A 19,702-nucleotide genomic window follows, 5' to 3' on the forward strand; every position below is an offset into this window, starting at 1 on the left:
TTCAACATAAGGGGTCTCGTAAAAGAAAATCAAATATGCTGGATTCTTTTCACCAAGCAGGCTAGGTGAACAGTCTTCAGAGTGGAACAAAAAAAGATTGAACTGGTATTTAACATTGGATTTTGAGAGTAATTTGGGCTACTAGGCATCTATCTGCATTCTGCATTGAGCCAGTGAATGTAGCAGAACCAGTCAGGTCATCATAACATATGTGACGTTCATGGTACAGTGCAAAGTCTGTGGTATCAGTATGGAAACGTGTCTATTAACACACAAACATATGGTTTGAACTTTGTCCTACAGTCCTGTAATCATGTCGTTAGAACAGGTGTTTTCTTCTCATCCTCCTGAAAGTTGTTGCAGTGATTCTTTTTACTAACAGACATGTTGTATTTCTGTAAATGTTCCTCACCATCTCCTTTATGGCATCCAAGGCCTCCAAGTCTCCTATCTTAGAAGCAGCACAAGCTAAGGTGGGTGTCAGAGCATCCCGGACGGCTTCTAGCTCCTGGAAATATCAGCAGAAAAAACATCAGCTCTCATGTCAATACAAAGACTGACAATCAGTGGAAGAATGCTTTATGTAAAGTGTTGTAAGTGACACCTATAAAAATACACTATCAAGTTGAATTGAACACATTGCAATGCCCAGCGATAGTTTTTTCTCTCAAAAAAAAAAACGTATCTGTCCGATCAGATAAGCCAGAGCCCGATGAAAACATGTTAGTTAGGTGGAAAGTAACCCTGCAGACTCAGTGATGGTGACAGCGTGTGTGTGTGATGTGGCTGGCTGTGCGGTGGCCTCACCTCCTTACAGCTGATGCTCAGGGACTTGGCGATGACCTGGATGAAGCGACTGTCACTCAGAGTGAGCTTGGCCCCCTGCAGGTCAGCAATCATCTCTCCCCGCAGGTTCTGACTCAGCATCTGGACAGAGACAACAAAGGACAGATAACACACAAACACAGTCAACACAGACAAGCATGATCAAGGATTACACCATCATGTCACTGACCTTTTTCCGCATGTGAATCATCTCTGCCATCTATTGCTGTTACCTTCTTGTTAAAATAGGACTAACACAGATGTCACTCTAAAGTTCAGCCTAATGTTGCTATTCGCTTCAAAAGATTTTCTATAAGGGGCCTACAAATTGTAGTGAGTTAATGAGTGTGTTTTGACTGGGACTCTTACCTTTCTTTTGGCCTCTATGCTGAGGTCCGTCCTGGCCAGCACGTAGGACAGCTTGCACAGGGCAGCCTCAGGAGTCATGTCACAGCCTGCCACCAGTCCTGCATCACTCAAGGCCTGAGGGGATCAGGAAGACATGTGAACAAACATCCATCCACATCATGTGCACTCTCCCACTCCCACTGAACACAGGGTTCTGGTGTACCTTTCCAGTGGCGTACGATGTGGTGACAGAACCCCTCAGACACTGGGTGCAGTTGACCATGATCACGCCCCTCTCTGTGGCATTTCGGAACTCCTCAAGCAGGTCAGCACAGTTATCGGGGGCGTTTCCACTACCATACGTCTCCAGGACAATGCCCTCCATGGGCGTCTGCAGGAAGGACTTCACCTGCGCGCGGACACACACACACACACACAAACACACGCACACACACAGAGAGAGATACAGCCAGCAAGATGAGCGGCCATCTCAGTCTGGCTTGTGGACAAAGGAGTGTACGGAGCTACATTTTGAATAGTTGAGGAGCTACTGTCGGGTTTAACAACCTGCCCAGACCTACCCTCCCCCCTCCTCCAGACCATTATATCTCAGGGTGATTCACTGGATCCAGGAGATCTCTTCAAAATACCAGCTCTGGCATCTGGAGAGGAAATGGCTCAAATGGCCAGGCACGGGGAACCATTATTTCAAGGTTAATGATTGACAGCATCATTTCACTTGGCAGCAAACCTTCGACCTAACTTGTGGAGGGAGGGAAACATAGCAAGTTATCTTCCACTGGATTTTGGATCAAGCGGCTAGCTAGCCAAAAATGTAAACAGAATCCCAAATAAACCCCATGCTGGCAGAGACCGTGGAAGGCGGAGGAGCATCTGATGCATAATAAAATAAGCAAATAAAAACATATAAATAAAAAAAACAATGAGACAGTAAACATTGAGAAAGATTGAGACAGTAAACCATCCTCCCCTCAATCTGTAGCGAGGGAGGCGTATCTAAGTGTTTAAGTGTCTGTGCCAAGCCCCTCGTCTTTAGCGGGTAATTGGACATGCCTCATAACCCGGTCTCCTTTTCACTGGACTAAACACCGCTCCCGGCTGTATGCAGACCCCTTGGAACGCCCACACGATGCTGGCTCGTCAGAAAACACAGTAGGACCTGCATGAGAGGATTCACCACAACAGAGCTACAATGAAGAGTTTTAGATAAATATGGCCCCAAATGGCTGTTCTGATTTAGTCTTTCTACAATAGGGTATTACTTTCACTATTGCAGTATATCAGAAGTAGGAAGACAAGTTGTGATTTAATGATGCGGTTGAATGGGCAACAGAAACAGGGCAGAGCCACTATCCACCCCTTCACACCCCCACCCTGGGAAGCCTCTTACGGTCATCGCAGTGATGCCTGGGAAGAGTCTCAGCAGACCCACGTTACGGTTCATCTGAGTGCTCACTCTGAACTGCGAAGTTGTGTTCACTCGCCACACCGTGTCCCAGTTAACTGCAGGGGAAATGGAAAAAGTTTAGTGAAAAGATCCATCCTACGCCATGGAAAAGATTTGACTTGATATACACTACTATTCAAAAGTTTGGGGTCACTTAGAAATGTCCTAGTTTTTGAAAGAAAAGCATTTTTTTGTCCATTAAAATAACATCTGATTGATTTGAAATACAGTGTAGACATTGTTAGTGTTGTAAATAACTATTGTAGCTAGAAACAGCTGATTTTTTGAAGGCCAGCATCCCGGAGTCACATCTTCACTGTTGACGTTGAGACTGGCGTTTTGCAGGTACTATTTAATGAAGCTGCCAGTTGAGGACTTGTGAAGAATCTGTTTCTTGAACTAGACACTCCAGTGTACTTGTGCTCTTGCTCAGTTGTGCACCAGGGCCTCCCACTCCTCTTTCTATTTTGGTTATATCCAGTTTCCGCTGTTCTGTGAAGGGAGTAGTAGACAGCGTTGTACGAGGTCTTCAGATTCTTGGCAATTTCTTGCATGTAATAGCCTTAATTTCTCAGAAGAAGAATAGACTGACGAGGGGGCCTCACGGGTGGCACAGTGGTTCTGGGTTCAAGCCTAGGCTCTATCGCAGCCGGCCGCGACCGGGAGGCCTATGGGGAGGCGCACAATTGGCCCAGCGTCGTCCGGGTTAGTGAGGGTTTGGCCGGCAGGGATATCCTTGTCTCATCACGCACTAGCGAGGTTGTGTACAGTGTTTCCTCCGACACATTGGTGCGGCTGGCTTCCGGGTTGGATGTGCATTGTGTCAAGAAGCAGTGCGGCTTGGTTGGGTTGTGTTTCGGAGGACGCATAGCTCTCGACCTTCGCCTCCTCTCCCGAGTCGGTATGGGAGTTGCAGCGATGAGACAAGACTTTAACTACTACCAATTGGATACCACGAAATTGGGGAGAAAAAAGGCATCATATATATATATATATAGTGCCATGCGAAATTATTCGGCCCCCTTGAACTTTGCGACCTTTTGCCACATTTCAGGCTTCAAACATAAAGATATAAAACTGTATTTTTTTGTGAAGAATCAACAACAAGTGGGACACAATCATGAAGTGGAACGACATTTATTGGATATTTCAAACTTTTTTCACTAATCAAAAACTGAAAAATTGGGCGTGCAAAATTATTCAGCCCCTTTACTTTCAGTGCAGCAAACTCTCTCCAGAAGTTCAGTGAGGATCTCTGAATGATCCAATGTTGACCTAAATGACTAATGATGATAAATACAATCCACCTGTGTGTAATCAAGTCTCCGTATAAATGCACCTGCACTGTGATAGTCTCAGAGGTCCGTTAAAAGCACAGAGAGGATCATGAAGAACAAGGAACACACCAGGCAGGTCCGAGATACTGTTGTGAAGAAGTTTAAAGCCGGATTTGGATACAAAACGATTTCCCAAGCTTTAAACATCCCAAGGAGCACTGTGCAAGCGATAATATTGAAATGGAAGGAGTATCAGACCACTGCAAATCTACCAAGACCTGGCCGTCCCTCTAAACTTTCAGCTCATACAAGGAGAAGACTGATCAGAGATGCAGCCAAGAGGCCCATGATCACTCTGGATGAACTGCAGAGATCTACAGCTGAGGTGGGAGACTCTGTCCATAGGACAACAATCAGTCATATATTGCACAAATCTGGCCTTTATGGAAGAGTGGCAAGAAGAAAGCCATTTCTTAAAGATATCCATAAAAAGTGTCGTTTAAAGTTTGCCACAAGCCACCTGGGAGACACCAAACATGTGGAAGAAGGTGCTCTGGTCAGATGAAACCAAAATTGATATTTTTGTCAACAATGCAAAACGTTATGTTTGGCGTAAAAGCAACACAGCTCATCACCCATCCCCACTGTCAAACATGGTGGTGGCAGCATCATGGTTTGGGCCTGCTTTTCTTCAGCAGGGACAGGGAAGATGGTTAAAATTGATGGGAAGATGGATGGAGCCAAACACAGGACCATTCTGGAAGAAAACCTGATGGAGTCTGCAAAAGACCTGAGACTGGGACGAAGATTTGTCTTCCAACAAGACAATGATCCAAAACATAAAGCAAAATCTACAATGGAAAGGTTCAAAAATAAACATATCCAGGTGTTAGAATGGCCAAGTCCAAGTCCAGACCTGAATCCAAGCGAGAATCTGTGGAAAGAACTGAAAACTGCTGTTCACAAATGCTCTCCATCCAACCTCACTGAGCTCGAGCTGTTTTGCAAGGAGGAATGGGAAAAAATTTCAGTCTCTCGATGTGCAAAACTGATAGAGACATACCCCAAGCGACTTACAGCTGTAATCGCAGCAAAAGGTGGCGCTACAAAGTATTAACTTAAGGGGGCTGAATAATTTTGCACGCCCAATTTTTCAGTTTGATTTGTTAAAAAAGTTTGAAATATCCAATAAATGTCGTTCCACTTCATGATTGTGTCCCACTTGTTGTTGATTCTTCATAAAAAAATACAGTTTTATATCTTTATGTTTGAAGCCTGAAATGTTGCAAAAGGTCGCAAAGTTCAAGGGGGCCGAATACTTTCGCAAGGCACTGTATATATTTTAAGAATAGACTGACGAGATTCAGAAGAAAGGTCTTTGTATATGGCCATTTTTGCCTGTAATCGAACCCAAAAACGTTGATGCTCAAGATACTCAACTAGTCTAAAGAAGGCCAGTTTAATTGCTTCTTTAATCAAGACAACAGTTTTCAGCTGTGCTAATGTAACAGTGTAGCTTCAGTCCCTTTCCTCGCCCCTACCTGGGCTTGAACACAGGAGTGATGGTTGCTGATAATGGGCCTCTGTACACCTATGTAGATATTCCATAAAAAATCAGCCATTTTCAGCTACAATAGTCATTTACAACATTAACAATGTCTACACTGCAATTCTGATCAATTTGATGTTGTTTTAAATGGACAAAAATCTTTCAAAAACAAGGACATTTCTATGTGACCCCAAACTTTTGAACGGTAGTATAGATAAACACATGACAGACCAAATATTACACCACTTGATTACTTTTAATATCCACTTCAGCAATGGCCAGAGGAGCCAAGTTAGGAGAATTGAAGGCATTGAAACTCCCAGAATCCACCTTGGTTACACGGTTCCCCCGGTACAGCTTGTGGTGGAAATACAAACAAACCTAGAGATGTAGATGGAGAATGAATGAAACCTCCTAAGACATCATTATTAAGCATATACACTGAACCAAAATATAAAATGAAACATGTAAGGTGTTAGTGAGTATTTCTCCTTTTACAAGTTATTCCATCCCCTTGACATGTGTGGCATATCAAGAAGCTGAATAAACAGCATGATCATTATACAGGTGCACCTTGTGCTGGGGAAACAAGGCAATTAAAATGTGCGGTTTTGTTACAACACAATGCCGCAGATGTCTCAAGTTGAGGGAGTGTGCAATTGGCATGCTGACTTCAATCATGTCCTACACAGCGGTGGCCAGATAATTGAATGTTCATTTCTGTACCATAAGGTGCTTCCAATGTCATTTTAGAGAATTTGGCAGTATGTCCAACAGCCTCTTAAACCGCAGACCACATGTATGGCGTTGTGTGGGCGAGCGGTTTGCTGATGTCAACGTTGTGAACAGAGTCCCCCATTGTAAAGGTGGGATTATGGTATGGGCAGCTACGGACAACAGATACAATAGCATTTTATCAAAGTCAATTTCTACGCACAGAAATACCTTGACAAGAACCTGAGGCCCATTGTCCTGCCATTCAGCTTCTCTTCCCCTCTAACCCTGGTCTGGGAGTGCCCTGTACTACTGTTATAGTTTATATACTGAGTGTACACAACAAGGTTCCACAGGGATGCTGGCCCATGTTGACGCCAATACTTCCGTCAGTTATGTCATGTTGGCTGGATGTCCTTTAGGTGGTGGACCATTCTTGATACACATGGGAAACTGTTGAGCTTGAAAAATACATCAGCGTAGCAGTTCTTCACACAAAACGATGCGGCTAGCACCTACTACCATACCTCGTTCAAAGGCACTTAAATATTTTGTCTTGCCCATTCACCCTCTGAATAGCACACATCTATACACAATCCATGTCTCAAGGCTTAAAAATCCTTCTTTAACCTGTGTCATGACGTGACTATCATTAATGTGATGACTGTTATTTATCGAATCAACTAACTATGTTTAATTGTTACATGATTAAATTAATCATGTAACAATTACCTCATTAGGAATTTGGGGCACCACGGAGGAAGTTGTTTAACGAGTTACCATCTCCCGATTTAAACTCCAAAGATATATAAATATAGGTAACAGTCACTTACTAATCATTATCTCATATCAGTCTCATTCTGAACGTCGCAGACCTCTTGAATCCGCAAGAACCCCAGCCTTTTCTTATTATTCAGTTCTACACAACCTATTGTAATTATTTATTTACTAACTAACTAAATAATAACACAGAATACACACTTACATGAGACAAAAGTCCCTAGTGGACTGACAAGATACGACGGCTTGTTACACATATGGAGAGGGAGGGGTAGATAAAGAGTGTTGGGGAATAATCAGAATTAGTTGGGTAACATAGATAGGATGTTTTATTTTCATGATATGCTTATGAGTTATTTCTCATAAGAATGTATTTTGTTGTACTATAGTGGTGGCCATTGGCAGTTATCTGTTCTCTGTCAGGACTAAGTTGCTTGGGCCGCAGAGAGGGGAGAGGTCAAGGTGTCATCATGTGTAAACATATCTTTTGCTCCACTGTGTCTGTGTGCCAGTCACTCCCTACTTTTCCCATTGGGGAGAGGAGGATGGCAGTGTCTGGAATCATTCTATGCTCTCTCTATCTTAACCTATAGCCTCACTCTCCTCTCCGTGAGCTTGTCCAGGATTGGTTGTATTTAGAATTGGTTGTATCTAAATGACAATTTGTTGTATATCATAGGGTGGGGGTAATGTCTTGGTACCATTTTTTTTACCAAGGACAAAATAAGAGCTTTCTTTAGGAGACCAAACTGAACGATAATTTATAGCCAACTCTGTCTGGCTAAGGGATACTCCTCTCTGAAGTAAAGTCTTTCTTTGTGTAAGTTCCTGGGACCTGTGGATTGTCATGTCGTCTAGGGAGGGGTGGATCTTCGCTATAAAGGATCCCATTTGCCATTATGTTGGGACTCTCAACTATTCATTAGAGATACTGAACTGTTGAAAGTCAAAATGCTATTGCAATGTGGAAGGGACTCTCAGAGAATTCATTGATAGACACTGAATTGATCTGAGAGTCACAGGGTTGTGATAGAGCTCATATAATTAAAGATGGACTTTGATAACTAACTCTGACTTGTGTGTGTAGTTTGTTCCCATGATTTGGTAAATAGAGGAAATTTCCACATCAAGAGTCAAACTTATTGTACCCTCAAAACTATCCTCAAAAGTAATAATAATAATACTTTGCTCACAAACCACCGCTCGTTTGGGTAAGGAATGCAATGTATTTACGTGTAGATGTCTCTGTCCTTCGTCTCTCTGAAACCAATCGATCCTTCTATGGGAAGTGGCTCGATGGGTATAAGGCTCTGGTTGTCCTCCAGTGGCCACAATGTCCTTAGCTGTTCTGGCATGGATGTTTCATTAGATGCACCAATGATTGTCGAGATGGTATCTTCTCCTTCCTTTCTCGGTAGATAGTCAAATTCTAGATCCCTTTATATGAACAGCTGCAGAATGTCAAATGTTCTGGTCAACTCTATCTTCTCCACCTCATGTTGAGGGTTTCTAAGCATTTCAACGTGTGGCCACAGCTTCACGTCTGCTGGTCTGGTAGTTGAGGTTATCTTCTCACCTTGTGTTGAGTCTTAAGAGTTTCAACCATTCGTAACATTCAGCTCACGCTGTCCGTCTGCTGGTCTGGCATGTTAATTCTTAGCGAGTCCTTTTAAGCACTCTGGTCGGAAAGGCGGTTCCATCACACTGACACTCTTCTGACCTCATTAGGGGCGTGGCTTAATTAATGTGCCAGGGACATGAAAAACCATTATCTCATTAGGAAACCAAAATCTCATTGCTATCTTAAACATAGTTTCCTCGTTCTTCATATTATATTAGCATCATATTGGATGGAAACTTTACAGCTAGAATGCATTTCCTTCCTAAGTTAAATTATTTTCGTTATACAGTTTTTAATGACATCAAAATGAAAAGCAATATGACAGGATCCCCACGGACCATTCTTAACAGTCCTATGTTATAAATATTGTTCCCGTATTTACTTTTTGAACAAAAAAAAAATGTGGGTAGCAAAATGTCTCTGTAACAAAGACATTCCAATCTTTGTTACAGGAACAACATAGCTGGCTGCATATCAGATACCAGATATACAGAACATTGTACTGTCTACACTCAGTTTGTTGTTTATATTAAAATTGTTTCATTAAATCGATTTTAATCAGAACTAATGTTTAGTTGCTAAGGACTCCACGACGTGCTTAGCCTTTATGGTTGGGACTGCAATTTTGTGTTCCATTTTTTTGTGTGGATTCCTCGAGTGCTAGTTGGCTGCACTACAGACCCCTGTCAACGTCGTGGGAAAGACTCATTGTTATCTTTTCGTAAAACAACTGGTTGCAGCTAAGGTGATCCTGAGGGAAATAAACGAGAACCAACAGCTTTACGCTATGGAGGAACAACATACTCCATCATGGAAAGATCCGACAACCTCACAAAATAACTTTAACCCGATAAGAAAAAAGGAAAAACAGATTCATCTACAGACACGGACGATTTTCTGGCTGGAATCCATGCAACACTGGAAAAGTTCTGTGAGGAGGTAACAGGGTTGAGGGGGAGTTTGAAATTCTCATGCTCCAAGGAGAAAACAAGGCACTCACAGCCAAGGTAAAAATCCACAATTCCAACATGGATTGTCTACTCAGGGAAAACAGGGTGATGGAGTCGCTACTAGACATGCAAAGTCATAGCATGCGTGAAAATCAATTTTTTTCGGGGATTCCTGAGGACGCATCCAATAATCCAGAGGGCGCGATCAGAGAATTCATGCAATCCGCCTTGAAACTTCCCCGACCGATCATTGCAAAATTTGAACACTACCAGCAAAAGGAGCTGATCAAAAGTAGGGGAAGGGAGCTTAAAGGGACCAAATTCGGTCTCAATGACCAATTTTCAAGAGAGATAAACGAACGCTGTAAGAGACTGAATCCCGTACAAAAGCAACAAAGGGAGAAGGGTAAGCGTGCCTTTCTCATTGTGGACAAACTCTTTATAGATGGACAGCTATTCCGAGACAGTTTCATAACACCATGGCTGTACTAAATTCTACAGGGACTTCAGGTTACGAAAAAAATAAAGTATGGGAACTGTAAAAATATCTGAACATTATGAAGTGGATATGAACACACACATACTCAATTTCATGCTCGCTTACACATACACACACACACCTGATCTCGCTCTCTCCTCTCTCTTTTCTCCTCTCCCCCGATTGTTGAGAACTGTTTTATAATTTCATGTGTTTGTTGTTTGTCTATCTTTTTTATGTATTTGTCTACAAGTTTATATATGTTTACAACAAGAAAGGGGAAGATATCAAAATAGGGCCATTGGGGAAAAATAACATACTGTATGGAATACACTTGTACTGTAGTGAAGCAGTCTCTAGAGTAACGCAAGGTCTCTTTCATGATCATGTGAAACGTCAATTGCTATGGAAATGCTGGAATGTGTTTTTCAATGATGTTAAAGGTAATTATGATGCAACTATGATGGTGATACGATATGGATTACAATTATCATCATGAATATTAAGGTTATAAACATTACATGTTACACACAGACACTCAACCATGCAAATTGGCAGAGTTATTATTTTTTGGGCCATCACATATTATAGTCTTACTCTTACACAAACATTGTACACGCTCTCACTATATCACATTCAATATCATACACATCAACCTACTCAGATTTACTACACACATAATACTTTGCCTAAATTTTCTAACATCTGTGGCATTGGCTCACAGGCAAGGGAATAAAACAAATATTGCTAGAACCTACTTCTTAAATATCAGACATTTGAAAGCTCTAGTTTTGACTGTCATAATACCTGTGATGGCAGTAACTTTACAAGCACTAATTATGGTCAATTTAGACTGAGAATATTATCTAGTTATGGTAAGGGGTAAAATGAGGATAGCCAGTTATAATTGTAACGGTTTAGCAGATTTAAAAAAAGAAGATCAGTCTTTACATGGCTAAAAGAAAAGGAATATAACATATACTGTTTACAGGAAACTCACTCTACATCCTTAGATGAAGTTGTGTGTAAAAAGGAATGGGGTGGTGCAATAATTTTCTGTCATGAACAAAGGAACTCAAAAGGTGTGACGATATTAATTAACAAAAATTTTGATCTGAATGTGCAAATAATCAGGAATGATTCGCAAGGAAGGTGGATCCTTTTGAATATGAAAGTCGACAAAAAAGAGATTTGGCTCATTAATCTCCATGGTCCAAATCAAGATGATCCATACTTCGAAAACATTTTTACCAATTTATTGAACTTACAGGCAACAAATGATCAGATCATCATGATACAGTAGGAGACTATAACACACTGTTAAGTACCTAAATGGATCGTAAAGGTAATCACTCCACAAACTATCATCACCGTGCCCTTAAGGAAATCACCAATATTATGGACACATTAGAAATAGTGGATATTTGGAGACTAAAAACGCCTGACCTAGTGAGATATACATGGAGACTTAATCAAGCTAGTGGTCTTGACTACTTTCTTGTCTCTTTCTCTCTTGCGTCAAAGGTTAAAAAAGTTTCAATAGGAGACAGAACGCGATCGGATCATCATCTATTTGGCATTCACATAACTCTTATAGATTTTCCACATGGACAGGGATATTGGAAATGTAAACAAAGTTTACTGGAGGACAACCTATTTTGAACAAAATAATTTATAACAGAATTTTTCGAGTTTAATATAGGTTCAGCAAATCCCCTTATTGTTAGGGATACCTTAAAAATGTACCTTCAAAGATCAGTCAATTCAATGTTCATCAATAAAAAAAGCAGTTTCTGCCTAAAGAGAGACTAACCAGGGAAATCCATGAACTAATAGTACAGGTAGATAGCAATAAAAACGATACTACAGAGATACAAAATAAGTTAGAGGAAAAACAAAAAGAACTTGAGGAACTTATTCAAGAACGATCTAATGTAATACACAAACTTCACCCTGAATTTCCAATACAGGAACGCTAACAAAAATCATTTGCAGAAACTCGTTACTGAAGACAGAGTCATCTATGATTCTCCTAATGATATTTTAAAAGAGGAAGCTAATTCTTTTAGGCAGATGTTCTCTTTTCTGTCTCATCCTCTCCCACTGAATGAAGATTACGGTAAAGGAATTCTTTCCAAATAACATGAAAAATTGAAAATTAACAGAAAAATCAGTGCGAAGGCCAAATTACAGAGGAAGAACTTTGAGGCTATTAAATCCTTTCAGTCTGGAAAAACCCCAGGGCTTGACGGCATACTGGTAGAGATATATCAAGCCTTTTTTGATATACTAAAATCTCCATTGTTAGATTGGTTTTACTACTCCTATAGAAATGGTAGTTTGTCAGGTACTCAGGAGGTAGGTCTGATTTCTCTATTATTATTAAGACCCAGATGGCAAATATAAAGACCCAGTCTAAAAAACTCAAGGCACCTTACACATCAATGTTGTGATGCAAAAATACTAGCGAAATGCATAGCACTCAGATATTGCACCAGGTATTGTTCATCCTGATCAGACACACAATGAATTTCAATAGAAAAGTTGTAAAAATATCATGCAACCATGGTGAGGTCTGTCTATTTATGGAAAAAATTGACCTGATTAAGTCCTTAGTCATATCTCAGTTTGCCCAATTACTTATGGCGCTGTCTACTCCTGATTTATTTTTTTCAAATCGTATGAGCAAAAAATATTTCGCTTTATCTGGGAAGCTAAACCAGACAAAATAAAATGTGCCTATCTATATAATGAATATGAATTGGATGGGTTGAGATTAAATATAAAAGCACTAAACCGCTCTGTAAAAGCTTCACTTATTCAAAAGTTTTACTTGAACCCTAAATGGTTCAAGTAGATTACTAAGTAAAGCTCATCCATTGATTAAAAATGGCCTTTTTCCCTTTGTGCAGATTGCCATGTCTCATTTACGATTTCGATCAATTGAAAATGATACTTTTTTTCAAAGTCTCTCTCTTCTTCAAACAAGCATTGCAGAGCTGGCTACAATTTCAATTTCATCCCCTGAAAAGATAGAACAAATATTACAACAGAAATGATGGCTGAACTCAAATTTGCTGGTTGATAAAATACCTGTATTTATGGGAAAGATGTTTGAAATTTGTATTTTGTTCTTAAATTATATTGTAAATTGGAATGGTAGAGTTATGTCCTTCATGGAGTTATCAGAATTGTACAGGAAGGTCTGCTCAATCTAAGAGTATAACCAATTGATTACAGCACTATCCCAAAAATAGAGGCAGGTAGCAGCAGGAGGAGGCAGGGAACTGGTCTGTCTGCCCAATATAAAGGATCAAAACTGGCGGAGGAATAAAAATAGCATAAATATGAAAGTATACCAGCTTCATTTGAGGACCAGGATGTTGACAACTGTGCCATACAGATTGCAAAATAGTAAGGAAGATATTTTTGATGTACCGATTCCATGGTACAGGGTGTATGAGTTGATATATAAAACAATGCAAGAGTCAAGATTTCATGCTTTTCAGCTAAAATGATTATATAGAACTCTTGCCACCAACAAAATGTTGAATATTTGGGGCATAAAATCAATGAAGTTCTGCAGATTTTGTTGTGAGGATACAGAATCAATAAACCATTTATTTGGGTATTGCCCTCAGGTAGCCTGTTTCTGGTCTCAGGTTAAGGAATGGCTGAAAATGCATAGCATTGATCTAAAATTGACCCTAGAAATAGTACTGTTAGGAGATCTGGAGAGACCGGGTCAGTCTATTACTAGTAAAAGTATTCATTTTCAACACGCAATCTGTGGATTCTATTCGATTAGATAGATTGAAATTGTACGTTAAACATCACAGCATAGTTGAAAGATATGTGTTGCGAAGAAACCCGAAGTGTGTGGCCAGCAGAGATAGATGGGATGGCCTGAGGGAAGGGACGTGGAATTGGAGACAAGTAGGAGTGGAGTTTCTGTGCAGGAGATAAAATGATGGTCAAAGATAAAAGTTTTAAAAAATCAAAATGAAACATAATAAAAAAGTATGTTTGAATGACACTAAGGGGCAGTGTTTTTACAACTAATGCCGGTTTGCCTGAGGCTGATGCCATGCAGGTGTTTCTACACATGCATATAAACACACTCTCAAATAAACGCATACAAGAGCACACATATGCATGTAATAGTGCCAGACATGCACACAGACATATACAGATGGCATTGCTGTTGTGATTTGAGTTGTCCTTGGCTTTAAATGTTGTTTTTGCATTGTTGTTTGCTGTTTTCTTCTGTATTTTTCTTTTTTCTCTTTAGGTTATTCTCTTGGTTGTTGGTGCATTGAGGTGTTCTTCGGGGTAGGGAATGGAATTAATTGTATTTTGTTCCTTTTTTCTTGGGAGGGGTCTCGAATGGTTGCGAAACAGCTATTGGGGAACTGTGGGGCGGGATCTTGGAGGGTTCGGGTTCACGTTTTTTGGCCTGGTGGGAGATGTGTCAACGTGCCCTTGAGCAGGACATTGACCCTGGATGCTTCTGTGTGACGCTCTGAATGGGAATCTGTTGGATGACTGGTATGATGTAAAGTTGAAGTCGGAAGTTTACATACAGTTAGGTTGGAGTCATTAAAACCTGTTTTTCAACCACTCCACAAATTTCTTGATAACAAACTATAATCTACTTTGTGCATGACACTAGTCATTTTTCCAACAATTGTTTACAGACAGATTATTTCACTGTATCCCAATTCCAGTGGGTCAGAAGTTTACATACACTAAGTTGACTGTGCCTTTAAACTGCTTGGAAAATTCCAGAAAATTATGTCATGGCTTTAGAAGCTTCTGATAGGCTAATTGACATCATTTGAGTCAATTGGAGGTGTACCTGTGGATGTATTTCAAGGCCTACCTTCAAACTCAGTGCCTCTTTGCTTGACATCATGAGAAAATCAAAAGAAATCAGTCAAAAAATGGTGGACCTCCACAAGTCTGGTTCATCCTTGGGAGCAATTTCCAAATGCCTGAAGGTACCACGTTCATCTGTACAAACAATATTACACAAGTATAAACACAATGGTACCACGCAGCCGTCATACCGCTCAGGAAGGAGACGTGTTCTGTCTCCTAGAAATGAACGTATTTTGGTGCGAAAAGTGCAAATCAATCTCAGAACAACAGCAAAGGACCTTGTGAAGATGCTGAAGGAAACAGGTACAAAAGTAACTATATCCACAGTAAAACGAGTCATATATCAACATAACCTGAAAGGCCACTCAGCAAGGAAGAAGCCACTTCTCCAAAACCGCCATAAAAAAGCCAGACTACGGTTTGCAACTGCACATGGGGACAAAGATTGTACTTTTTGGAGAAATGTCCTCTGGTCTGATGAAACAAAAATAGAACTGTTTGGCCATAATGACTATCTTCATGTTTGGAGGAAAAAGGGGGACGCTTGCAAGCTGAAGAACACCATCCCAACCATGAACCATGGGTGTGGCAGCATCATGTTGTGGGGGTGCATTGCTGCAGGAGGGACTGGTGCACTTCACAAAATAGATGGCTTCATGAGAAAGGAAAATATGTGAATATATTGAAGCAACATCTCAAGACATCAGTCAGGAAGTTAAAGCATGGTCGCAAATGGGTCTTCCGAATGGACAATGACCCCAAGCATACTTCCAAAGTTGTGGCAAAATATCTTAAGGACAACAAAGTCAAGGTATTGGAGTGGCCATCACAAAGCCCTGACCTCAACCCTATAGAACATTTGTGGGCAGAACTGAAAAAGCGTATGCGAGCAAGGAGGCCTACAAATCTGACTCAGATACACCAGCTATGTCAGGAGGGATGAGACAAAATTCACTCAACTTATTGTGTGAATCTTGTGGAAGGCTACCCAAAGTGTTTGACCCAAGTTAAACAATTTAAAGGCAATGCTACCAAATAATAATTGAGTGTATGTAAAAATCTGACCCACTGGGAAAGTGATGAAAGAAATAAAAGCTGAAATAAATCACTCTCTACTATTATTCTGACATTTTACATTCTTAAAATATATTGGTGATCCAAACTGACATAAGACAGGGAATTCTTACGAGGGTTAAATGTCAGGAATTGTGAAAAACTGAGTTTAAATATATTTGGCTAAGGTGTATGTAAACTTCTGACTTCAACTGTAGTTGTTGAGCGGCTTCACTGCAAGTATGCTGTATGTTTCAGATATTCAATTAAAAAATATATTTTTTTAAACATTCCAATCTTGCTACGAGAGCCAGTGAGAGAGTTCTCTCCATCTTAATTTACGACAGGGTGTGAAGGTATGGTTATTTGTCTGCCAACAAAGTTCATCCTCACACCTTTACCAATCAGGGAAGATGGCCATAGCAGGCTAAAAAGCTAGACACATGTCAAAAGCTTGGACAATAGTATGAACACACGTTCAATTTAGAGAGAAATGTGATATAGTTGTTCATTTAAAACTGTGCAACTGGGAATATTTGGCCAAGATGATTCAACTACATTGTGCAGGTGACATGCAGTCAGGTGTGTGTGAGTGCTGCACCAAGAAGTGTCCCTCCCTCCTCTACTCACCTCAGGAATGACAAACTGACCAGCGATCAGCAGCGCCCCCAACAGGTTGTCTCTTCCATCGTTCCTCATCTCATAGATCGGCACCTGCAAGAGGTCATAAAACAACATTTCACCCCTCTTATCTTAATGAAGCAGTTTAGCTGTATGGATGGCAGGTGTACCTGGGAGCCGGTGAGGATGACAGGCTTCCCCAGATGCTCACACATGAAGGACAGAGCGGATGCTGTGTAGGCCATGGTGTCCGTGCCGTGGAGAATGACAAAACCGTCATACTTCTCATAGTGTTTCTGGAACCAAGAGACAAAGAGAACAGGACCAGACTTGAACCCAAGGTTCCAAGGTCAACATGTGTAGCCTACCTCTTGCCACAGGCTACTTGAAATAAGTACTGTATTTAATACAGAAGCTGTACAGTACATTTACATAAAAGGAAAGGGACAACTGACTTTTACTTCAGTGGATGACTTGAGATTGTTGTTTTATTGCATTATAATGCCTCTGCTTATGTAAATGGTAAAAGTCAGGGTTATGGTTAATGTTAGTGTGAAGTGCAAGATAAATAAAATGACCACACCAAGTACCTCAATGTCCTTCCCAATTGTAGCCCAGTCATCTGTGGTCATATTGCAAGAGTCCAGCAAGGGGTTGTACTCTAAAACAGTGTACACTATCCTCTTATTTTGTTTACACAGCCTGGGAAAAGACAAGTTGAGTCATAATCATCCTAAAATAACCAAATCTACAGAAAACACCCAAAGAAGCTCTGTGCATCAACAGAGCAGACAGCAAATGTGGCTATTACACAAAATAAGGAAATCCCTTTAGGGGTGTAGAGACACCCCTCTTTTTTGACTTGGTTATTCTGTTTACTTTACAAACTCATTAAGACATGGAGCCGGTTCTGTTTACATGAGGAAAAGGCAGAAGATACAGAAAGGAAAAGAGTGAAACAAGCCTAGCCTACGTCATGAAGCGAGAGTCTATTTGGTTGGGCCTCCTGTTTCAGCAGCAGGGTGCACAAACCAGTTACTAAGCGCTGGGTGTGAATTATGGGCATGATGAGGGAGGGGGCGACTCCCTGGGAAGTCTACGATGCTGTATGAGGAGTTACTAATTTGCCTGTGTCCTGAGGGGTAAGAGGTGCCTTTTGGGAGTATGGAGGGGGGTTGAAAAGGGGTGTTTTCGAGAGCGAGACCCCATGTTCTAATTAGACAGGGGCAGCTCATCCTTGTCTCCCATGTGTAGCCGATGTGAAATGGCTAGCTAGTTAGCGGTGGTGCGCGCTAGCGGCGTTTCAATCGGTGACATCACTTGCTCTGAGACCTTGAAGTAGTGGGTCCCCTTGCTCTGCAAGGGCCGTGGCTTTTGTGGAGCGATGGGTAACGATGCTTCGAGGGTGACTGTGTGCAGAGCGTCCCTGGTTCGCTCCCAGGTCTGGGCGAGGGGACGGACGTAAAGTCTATACTGTTACACATGCATATTAATATATCCTCTAGATGGAGGTAACGTTGGCCTCCCGTGCATATTAATATGTCCTCTAGATGGAGGTAACGTTGGCCTCCCGTGCATATTAATATGTCCTCTAGATGGAGGTAACATTGGCCTCCCGTGCATATTAATATGTCCTCTAGATGGAGGTAACGTTGGCCTCCCGTGCATATTAATATGTCCTCTAGATGGAGGTAACGTTGGCCTCCCGTGCATATTAATATGTCCTCTAGATGGAGGTAACGTTGGCCTCCCGTGCATATTAATATGTCCTCTAGATGGAGGTAACGTTGGCCTCCCGTGCATATTAATATGTCCTCTAGATGGAGGTAACGTTGGCCTCCCGTGCATATTAATATGTCCTCTAGATGGAGGTAACGTTGGTCTCCCGTGCATATTAATATGTCCTCTAGATGGAGATAACGTTGGCCTCCCGTGCATATTAATATGTCCTCTGGATGGAGGTAACGTTGGCCTCCCGTGCATATTAATATGTCCTCTAGATGGAGGTAACGTTGGCCTCCCGTGCATATTAATATGTCCTCTAGATGGAGGTAACGTTGGTCTCCCGTGCATATTAATATGTCCTCTAGATGGAGGTAACGTTGGCCTCCCGTGCATATTAATATGTCCTCTAGATGGAGGTAACGTTGGCCTCCCGTGCATATTAATATGTCCTCTAGATGGAGGTAACGTTGGCCTCCCGTGCATATTAATATGTCCTCTAGATGGAGGTAACGTTGGCGTCCCGTATTCTCCTGCTTGAGCTCTATTAAGAGATTATGCCTGGACTAAACAGCTGTGCAAAGATTTTCCCCCTAATCTTAATTTTTAAGACACGGGACAAGACACTGGAGGGCGGAGGGTGCAAACCATTGAACCCCCCTTATTGGGGGTTTAATAGAACAGCAGGGCAAATAGCAAGCTTACCCCTCAACACCTAACCAAAGGCCTAAAGACACTACCCTAATTATCCCTGGCTCCAGACACAATCCTCAAACATATGTTGTTGTTGTTTTTTCCCTCCACCTTTATTTAACCAGGTAGGCTAGTTGAGAACAAGTTCTCATTTACAACTGCGACCTGGCCAAGATAAAGCATAGCAGTGTAAACAGACAACACAGAGTTACACATGGAGTAAACAATAAACAAGTCAATAACACAGGAGAAAAAAAAGAGTCTATATACATTGTGTGCAAAAGGCATGAGGAGGTAGGCGAATTATTACAATTTTGCAGATTAGTGATAAATGATCAGATGGTAATGTGCAGGTAGAGATACTGGTGTGCAAAAGAGCAGAAAAGTAAATAAATAAAAACAGTATGGGGATGAGGTAGGTAAATTGGGTGGGCTATTTACCGATGGACTGTGTACACCTGCAGCGATCAGTTAGCTGCTCAGATAGCAGATGTTTAAAGTTGGTGAGGGAGATAAAAGTCTCCAACTTCAGCGATTTTTGCAATTCGTTACACTCACAGGCAGCAGAGAACTGGAAGGAAAGGCGGCCAAATGAGGTGTTGGCTTTAGGGATGATCAGTGAGATACACCTGCTGGAGCGCGTGCTACGGGTGGGTGTTGATGAAGTCGGCTGCACAGTACTGTCTTTTATCGATGGCGGTTATGATATTGTTTAGTACTTT

General features: G+C 41.3%; 1 protein-coding gene across 4 annotated transcripts in view; it reads right to left on the reverse strand.

Annotated features, from left to right (window-relative positions):
• Positions 1 to 19,702, reverse strand: part of LOC135508181 (60 kDa lysophospholipase-like) — a 50,263-nt gene that overhangs the window by 15,101 nt on the left and 15,460 nt on the right. For all 4 annotated transcript variants that reach the window (XR_010450769.1, XM_064928204.1, XM_064928203.1 and 1 more), the window contains exons 3-11: positions 17,156 to 17,267; positions 16,736 to 16,861; positions 16,575 to 16,658; positions 5,722 to 5,848; positions 2,585 to 2,697; positions 1,397 to 1,582; positions 1,195 to 1,308; positions 808 to 927; positions 413 to 508 (exon numbers count right to left, since the gene is read on the reverse strand). Coding sequence is in view for 3 of the 4 variants with exons in the window: in XM_064928204.1 (XP_064784276.1) it covers positions 413 to 508; positions 808 to 927; positions 1,195 to 1,308; positions 1,397 to 1,582; positions 2,585 to 2,697; positions 5,722 to 5,848; positions 16,575 to 16,658; positions 16,736 to 16,861; positions 17,156 to 17,267 (1,078 nt within the window). In the remaining variant the exon portion in view is untranslated. The remainder of the gene's footprint in view (positions 1 to 412; positions 509 to 807; positions 928 to 1,194; positions 1,309 to 1,396; positions 1,583 to 2,584; positions 2,698 to 5,721; positions 5,849 to 16,574; positions 16,659 to 16,735; positions 16,862 to 17,155; positions 17,268 to 19,702) is intronic.

The sequence above is a fragment of the Oncorhynchus masou genome, chromosome 21 (genome assembly GCF_036934945.1).
Source record: "Oncorhynchus masou masou isolate Uvic2021 chromosome 21, UVic_Omas_1.1, whole genome shotgun sequence".
NCBI lineage: Eukaryota > Metazoa > Chordata > Actinopteri > Salmoniformes > Salmonidae > Oncorhynchus > Oncorhynchus masou.